We start from the raw sequence: 8,426 nt of genomic DNA on the forward strand, positions 1-8,426 counted from the left end.
GAGATTTTGAACCTTGATGGGAAATTAAAAATTTTAAAAAGTGGGAAAAACAGGATATGGATTGAATTTTAAGTGCAAATGCAATTGAGATATGTTCTGGCTAGAAATTATAAACTGACACTATCGATATTATGTATAATACCAGAAAAATGTGATGAAGATGTCTATATTTAATTGTATATGTATTCACAGTAACAAGAATTATATTTGCCCAGTGTGGAAAAATGCACACCACCGGAAGACGAGAGGATCAAGGAAACACTGGATGGTGTAGTATTGAGAAAGTTAATACGTATCACTGAATTACCAATGGATATGTTGTTTATTAAGTACTCACGATTGTAAAATTAGAAAATTAATAAAATATTTATAAAAAGAAAAAAGAAAGGGAAAGTAAAGTTCCTATTGCTTCTCTGTTAAGATCCCAGTATTTCTGACGCTCCGTCTTAGGGCCTTTGACTGTGGAATACACTGCGGAAAAACAGGTAATCTTCAAATTATAACCTTCCATTTAATGACCATTTGACAAGCAAAGTCAACGGGGGAAGCCAGGCTTGTTTCAATGCTGCATGATTCATTAAACAACTGTGGCTGAAAAGGCTGTAAAATTAGGCTTGATTCAAGAGGGAGTCAAGAGATTAGATTAGATTTGATTAGATAAACTTTATTGTCATTTGTTTTCGTACTGTGGGCACAACGGCACACATTAAAAATGAAATTTAGTTGTTGTCTCTCAAAGTGTACACATACATAACACACATTTAAACATGCTATATACAACATATGTATAGACCTACAGCCATATGTAACATATAAATATTAATCACTGTCCATCTTGAATACATAACGGAAGGAGAAAGCTTTAGAGCTCATAAGGTTAATATTATATGGAACAAAATGGTGATTGAATCTGGATGTTCTGCTTCGGATACCATGGAACCAGTAGTGGGATTCAACCAGTTCGCATCACTTCGGCAGAACCAGTAGCTAATTTTTGGTTGCCCAGGCCCAGAATGGATTTCCGGAAGTGGCATCCACAGAGAGAACCAGTTGTTCACCTATCTGAATCTCACTACTGCACAAAGCTCTTTCCTCCCAGAAGGTAACAAAGAAAACAGGTTGTGAAGAGGATCTGTAATGTCCTAGACCAGTGGTTCTCCACCTGTGGGTTGGGACCCCATTTGGGGTCGAACGACCATTTCACGGGGGTCGCCAAACAACGCAGTCCGCCATTTTTTTCCCCCTTTTCCTTAGCTGTGCTACTCCCTTTTATTCTATTGGCTTTTGAAAGCCAATGGAATAGACTCTCTTGAATAGAGTCTAATTCTATTGGCTTTCAAAAGCCAATAGGAATTGTCCAGGCTGTCTCTGCCCTGCGGAGCCCGCCAAAAGTCCCATTCTGCAAATGGTGCTGCACCAATTGAGTAATCCTCGACTTACGACCGGTTGAGTAGTCCTCGACTTATGACCGGTTGGGGGTCGTGGCATTAAAAAGGTTGAGAACCACTGTCCTAGACAATACTGCGGAACCTGCTCAAGCAACGCTTCTGTGCTATGTCCTGGGTGGAAGGGAGGGAAACTGCCAATCATCTTTTCTGCCATCCTTGCCACTCTCTGCACCGCCTTCCTATCTGAAGCAGGGATGCTTTTAAACCAGACTGTGATGCTGTATGACTGTTCTCCAAAGCACCAGAAGGCAGGACAAGAAGCAACGGATGGAAATTAACCAAGGAGAGAAGCAACCTAGAAATAAGAAGAAACTTCGTGACAGTGAGAACAAATAACTAGTGGAACACCCTGCCTCCAGAAGTGGTGAATGCTCCAACACTGGAAGTTTTTAAGAAAAGACTGGACAGCCATTTGTCTGAAATGGTGTAGGGTTCCTGCCTGAGCAGGGGGATGGACTAGATGACCTCCAAGTCCCTCCAAACCTTTTATTATTATTATTATTATTATTATTATTATTATTATTATTATTATTATTATTGATCATTGCACAGTCAGCCAGATGTTCAGACTGGATTTGGCATTTTTGTCTACCTATCAATTCCTTCCCAAGGACCTGGGATAGGCAGATATGGATGTTTGATGGTATTACAGATATCGTCGAAGGATGGAAGCAGTTCCTAGTAAGGCCGCCTTTTGCAATTGACTAATGGCGAATTTGTCAATGCCGACGGTGTTCAAGCGGTGCTCCAGTTGTTTTGGGATTGCACCCAAGGCACCTATTACTATTGGTACTACCCTTGCTTCCCTTTGCCACAGTCTTTCTATTTCTATTTGTAGGTCTTTATTTAGTATTATTATCATTATTATCATTATTATCATTATTATTATTATTATATTACACCTTGCTTGTCCAACGTATCCAAAGTCGTCCGCAGCGCAAGGCAAAGAAGACCGGCACACGCTGACATCCACCAAGCTCTTTATTAAGCATGTGAGACAAAGTCAGCACTGGGGCCGATTTCCCTCCACCGCAATATATCGGCGTGCTCCACCCTGCAGCTCCGCCCCCCATCCCAAACCAGCATCCGTTCGAGATGGATAAATGCTACGCCCGTTCCCTGTGCTGTCCCTTTGCCCGATGAAGCTCCGCCCCCACGCCCCGCTGTCCATGCGTCCGACCTGCGCCCCTGTTGCCCGCCGCCAATCTCGCCCTGCCGGATATCCTGGTGGCTAGGAGACAACCCCCCGCTCTCCCGCCGAGGTACATTCCCATTAGCCCGCAAGTGGCTCTTAGGAGCTCCCGCTGTTCCATCAGGTGGTGTTGGCGTCTGTCGTGCTTCTCGTGGAGACGTCCGCCCAGAGGGAGTTCGCCCGGTGCGGCGGTGGGGCGTGGCGGTGCACGGCTCAGCTGTTTCTCGCCCCGGTGAGTTGACATTCGTGCTCCCCCTGTCCCTGTCCTTATGGCAAGCCGTCGGGGCTTGACATGCGGCCCCCTGTACCACGCGTCCCCCTGGGGAGGAAAGGAAAGGGGTTGAGTACACAACGTTACACTTGTTCCGCCCCGGCTTATCCGGGTGCTTCCGATGGAACGTCCGAATCAGGTTGGGTGCCTTTATGTCCCCCTCTCCCACCCAGGTCGCATCTGATAATGGGTAGCCCTTCCACCGAAGGAGGTATTGGGTTTTACCATATCGCTTCCGTGAGTCTAGGACCTCCTGCACCTCGTAATGGGACCCGGATATCGGTCCTGGTGCCCCGTCAGCATAGGGACTTCTATGTGTTGGTTTGAGTAGACTACTATGGAACACGGGGTGAACCTTGCCTAGAGAGGCGGGTAGCCGTAGCTGAACTGTAACTGGGTTAACCACTTTGAGGATCTGGAAAGGCCCTACATATTTCGGGCCTAGCTTCTTACATGGCACCTGCAGACGTAGATATTTGGTGGCTAAATACACCCAGTCTCCCACTTTGAACGGTTTATGCTCGGCCCGTTTTTTGTCGGCTTGGACTTTGGCAGCAGCTTCGGCCTTCCTTCGGGCTACCCGCACCCGGTCCCACAACCCTGAAATTTTGGACTGCCATGTTTGAGGGGTCTGGCCGCTGGCCATCTCTGGTGACAATTCGGGCATGGGGTTAAACTCCATACCATACACTATTTTAAACGGGGTACACCCCGTACTGCTGTGGACGGTATTATTATATGCCACTTCAGCAAACGGCAATAAATCCACCCAATCCGTTTGCTGGAATGACACATAACTTCGGAGGTACCTTTCCACCATAGCGTTTGCCCTTTCCGCCGCCCCGTTGGTGCTCGGGTGATATGCTGAACTCAACGCCTGTGAGGACCCTAGCGAACGAACGAACATCCTCCAGAATTTCGCAGTGAATTGCACCCCTCTATCTGACACTATTCTCCTAGGTACACCGTGAAGCCGATAGATGTGTTGAACAAACAACCGAGACAATCGTCGCGCTGATGGCAAGCCTCTGCAGGGGATGAAATGTGCCTGCTTGGAAAAGAGATCTATCACGGTCCATATCACACTGTAGCCCCGATGGCCGGGTAGTTCTACGATAAAATCCATGGCGATCTCTTCCCACGGCCGGGATGGATCGGCCACCGGTTGTAATAACCCCATGGGCCTCCCTACTCGGGGCTTCGCGCTAGCGCACACATGGCACCCTTTTACATATTGTTCCACATCCGTTTTCTGTTTGGGCCACCAGAATTGCCGCCGCACTAGGTGCAGGGTCTTTAAAAACCCAAAGTGGCCCGCTTGTTTAGCGTCGTGACACCTTCGAAGAACGGAGGGGCGTAGGCTCTCGGGCACGTATATCCTATCCCCTTTCCATGCCACACCGTCTCGAGTAGTCAACCATTCAGAATGCTCATTCGCCCACGTATCAGACAGTAAGGCAGCCCTAATGGCCTCTAACCCGCTTACCTGGGACCTGTGGGTTACGGTCTCAGCGGTCTCACGCCGATAAGGCGGCACCAGGGCCTGTATCACCTCCTCCCGTTTGCTACGGTACTGCGGCATCCGCGATAATGCGTCGGCCAAAAAGTTCTTTCCCCCCGGCACATACCTCAGTGTGAAGTTAAACCGGTTGAAGTATTGTGCCCATCGAACATGTTTGGGGGCCAGGCGTCTCGGGGTTTGTAGCGCCTCCAAGTTTTTATGGTCTGTCCACACCTCAAAGGGCAGTTTGGCCCCTTCCAACAAATGCCGCCACGTTGCCAGGGCCCAGCGTATCGCGAAGGCCTCCTTTTCCCAGACAGTCCAGCTACGTTCGGCCGTCGTGAATTTACGCGACGTATAGGCACATGGCTGCAGCGCTCCCCCACTATCCTTCTGCAACAGCACTGCCCCCACCGCTACATCGCTAGCGTCCACCTGGACCACAAAAGGGGCACTCTGGTCTGGGTGGCGTAACACGGGCTCCTTAGCAAATAACGTTTTCAGTGACTCAAACGCTTTTTGACAACTCACAGACCACTCTAGCCGTTGGCTCGGGCGGGGCCTCGCTGTGAGGTGTTTCGTCCGCAGTAGTTCCGTAAGAGGATGCACCACGGTTGCAAATGATGGAATGAACGGACGGTAAAAATTCGTGAATCCGAGAAAACTTTGCAGTTGGCGTCTAGTCTGGGGCACTTGCCATTCCTGTACGGCTCGCACCTTGCCCGGATCCATTTCCACCCCGCTCCCCGAGATGCGGTAGCCCAGGTAATCTAGTCGTTCCCGGTGAAATTCGCACTTCGATAATTTCACATAAAGCTGGGCCTCCAGCAACTTCTGCAAGACTTGCCGTACTAGGCTGACATGCTCCTCCCGTGTTTCGGTATATATTAGAATGTCATCTAGGTACACGAGTACCCCGCGGTATAGGTGCTCATGCAACACCTGATTGATTAACTGCATGAATACCGCGGGGGCCCCTCGTAACCCGAACGGCATGACGCGAAACTGGAAACTGCCCAACGGACAGTTAAACGCCGTTTTCCATTCGTCGCCAGCCTTAATTCGTACTCTATAGTACGCCTCCCGTAGATCTAATTTGGTCAATATGCGGCCCGTCCCCAAATGCGCCAATAGATCCTTCATTAGGGGCAGGGGGTATACATGCTCAACACATACTGCGTTCAACCCCCGGAAGTCGACACATAAGCGTAATGAACCATCCTTCTTTTCTTTGAAGAGGACGGGAGCCGCTATCCGGGACCTAGCAGGCTGAATAAACCCTCGCGCTAGGTTCTGGTCGATGTATCTACGGAGTTCCTGCACCTCCGGTGGTGTCATCGCGTACATCCGGGGTTTCGGGAGCTTAACCCCCGGCAATAGCTCTATGGCGCAATCCGTCGGTCGGTGAGGGGGCAGGTGATTACACTCCTCCTCGCTGAAGACCGCCGCTAAATCCCTGTATTCCTCGGGATATGTTACCTCTCTCTCCATTTCCTGGAGTTGCGCCGCTACCCCCGGGTACTTGGGAACCTGGCCCTCGTCACCACCGATCCCTGGTGTTGGTCCTACCCCGAGACGCACTTTACGGTACCCCCCTTCCCACCATATGGTTGGGGTCCATTTGTCTAACCAGGACAACCCCAAGATGACCGTCTTCGTCATAATGGGCACCACAATGAATCGTAATACCTCCCAATGGTCTCCTAGGTCCATGCGTACCCGTTCCATCACATGGGTCGCGGGGACCCCCCCCAACAATGACCCGTCCACTTGCTCGAACCGTATGGGTTGTGATAATGGATATATCCGGAACCCACTGTCCACCGCTACCTTCCTACTCATCAGACATCGTGTACATCCGGTGTCGATCAAGGCCTGACACGCCTTCTGTACACCCGTCACCGGACTCGTAAGGACTATAGGGAGGAGGAATGGGTTAATGGGATCACTCACCATTGGATCGGCCATTCCCTCGTCAGGGCTGTCCTCCTCGTCCCCCGGCTGGTAGCGTACCCCGGCTATGGGCATTGGCGTAGTCGGGGATCCTGGCTTCACCCCTGGAGTCGGCTGCTGGCCAACCGCCCTTGAACTCTCCGTGGCCTTCTTCAGTGGTGTGGCTCTACCAACTGCTGCGGCCTTACGGGGGCTGGGTGCTGGACAGTCGGCTGCGCGGTGACCCGGCTGGTCACAACGAAAGCATCGGAAACCGGCTGCTCCTGACGGTCCTGGTGGCTTTGGTGTTGGCCGCTGTTGGTCCTGGCTGCCCTCGCGAGGCCTATCCCCGGGACGCCGCAGCCGCGAAACATCCCCGTACCCTCGATATACCTCTTTCAGGCCCGCTTCAAGTTCGATCACTACCCTGAACCAGTCTCTCAGTCTGTTGGGCACACCCCGATATACGCAGGCTTGCCGTAGGTCGTGGTCTAGGCCTGCTCTGAATTGATGTACCAACATCCGCTCCGGCCAAGAAGACTGCAACCGGCCGGCTAATTTCCGAAACTCCCGCACGTACTCAACGGCCGGGCGTTTCCCCTGTTGGAGCGCCAGCAGGTCTGCCTCGGCCCTCTGTGCCCGAGTGGGGTCATCAAACCGCCCATGTAGAGCGTCCAAAAACAGCCCCGCACTCCCCAACTCCCGGGCATGGTCACTGTATAAGTCGGCCGCCCACGCGGCCGCCTCCCCGCGCAAGGCGGCAGTAATGGCGCCGACCATAGCCCATTGGGAGACATATAGCTGTGCAAACTGGTCCAGGTGGCTTATGGCCTGTCCCAGGAACATCGCCAATTGATCGGGGTTACCATCAAAGGTAACCGGAATAGGGGGAACCCCCCATAGATATCCTGGCCCCCACGGCCCCTGGGGCTGGCCTGGTACCATGTTTGGATGTCCGGCCGCGAAGCTCTGCCGTTCCCTCCCCCCTGTTGCAGTCAGGCCTCCTGCCACGTTCCTGGCCCCGCCCGGCTGGGCTGGGCGTGGCTGACCCGGCGGCCCGCTCGAAGGGAGTCCCATAACGGCCGGCCCACCTGCGGGATTAGGCAACCGCAGCCGCGGACTGCTCAGGCGGAACCTAGACGAGGGGGTGCGACCCGTAGCCTCCCCTTCCGATTGCCACATATCGGCGGTGCCCTTGTAACTTGCTTCACCAAACCGATGGCGCAAGATATCCATGGTTTCCTGGCCCGGAGCCGTGGAGTAGCTCCAGTCTTCATCGTCCTCCATCGTGGCGCGTCTCTCCCTCCACCCCGAATGCCCGAGCTTCGGCTTTGGTGTTAGGAGCTGCTCGGGCTGTAGTCCAGTCACCGCCGGGCTGTGCCACCACTCCTCCTGTGGCTTAGCGGCTCCTGTCTCCCCCACATCGAGCTCCGATATTGCAGACTGTAACAGTTTCGGCCGTACTACCGGCTGGGCCACCACCGGCTCCGCCGCCGGGATAGCATCCACAACCCCGCCGGCCGCCACCTCCCCCTCGACCAAGGCGGCCCCCTGAGTCCCCTCCGCCATACCGTAGCCGTACGCGGGAACCGTAGACTGGAGGGTTGGAGGAGAGTGCTGACTTTATGTCCAACGTATCCAAAGTCGTCCGCAGCGCAAGGCAAAGAAGACCGGCACACGCTGACATCCACCAAGCTCTTTATTAAGCATGTGAGACAAAGTCAGCACTGGGGCCGATTTCCCTCCACCGCAATATATCGGCGTGCTCCACCCTGCAGCTCCGCCCCCCAGCCCAAACCAGCATCCGTTCGAGATGGATAAATGCTACGCCCGTTCCCTGTGCTGTCCCTTTGCCCGACGAAGCTCCGCCCCCACGCCCCGCTGTCCGTGCGTCCGACCTGCGCCCCTGTTGCCCGCCGCCAATCTCGCCCTGCCGGATATCCTGGTGGCTAGGAGACAACCCCCCGCTCTCCCGCCGAGGTACATTCCCATTAGCCCGCAAGTGGCTCTTAGGAGCTCCCGCTGTTCCATCAGGTGGCGTTGGCGTCTGTCGTGCTTCTCGTGGAGACGTCCGCCCAGAGG

General features: G+C 53.1%; 1 protein-coding gene across 1 annotated transcript; it reads right to left on the reverse strand.

Moving 5' to 3' along the window:
- Positions 1–446: 446 nt before the first annotated feature.
- LOC120298709 lies at positions 447–8,103 on the reverse strand. The gene is made up of 3 exons (XM_039322691.1): positions 6,379–8,103; positions 2,629–3,819; positions 447–471 (listed from the first exon to the last, which is right to left on the reverse strand). The coding sequence occupies exons 1-3, from the start codon at positions 7,911–7,913 to the stop codon at positions 447–449; spliced, it is 2,751 nt and encodes a 916-aa protein (XP_039178625.1). The 5' UTR covers positions 7,914–8,103.
- Between the last annotated feature and the right edge of the window lie 323 nt (positions 8,104–8,426).

This window comes from Crotalus tigris, unplaced genomic scaffold (genome assembly GCF_016545835.1).
Source record: "Crotalus tigris isolate CLP2741 ecotype Arizona unplaced genomic scaffold, ASM1654583v1 scf7180000024119.3904262, whole genome shotgun sequence".
In the NCBI taxonomy this organism is placed as follows: domain Eukaryota; kingdom Metazoa; phylum Chordata; class Lepidosauria; order Squamata; family Viperidae; genus Crotalus; species Crotalus tigris.

What these genes read in the sequence shown, in the direction of transcription:
- LOC120298709 (XM_039322691.1), bottom strand. Translation starts at nt 7,913, where the DNA reads ATGGCGGAGGGGACTCAGGGGGCCGCCTTGGTCGAGGGGGAGGTGGCG. An exon ending in GACAGCCCTGACGAGGGAAT is followed by an intron (nt 3,820 to 6,378) that starts GGCCGATCCAAT and finishes GAAATTCTGGAG; the next exon opens with GATGTTCGTTCGTTCGCTAG. An exon ending in GGCGGGCAACAGGGGCGCAG is followed by an intron (nt 472 to 2,628) that starts GTCGGACGCATG and finishes GTTTTTCCGCAG; the next exon opens with TGTATTCCACAGTCAAAGGC.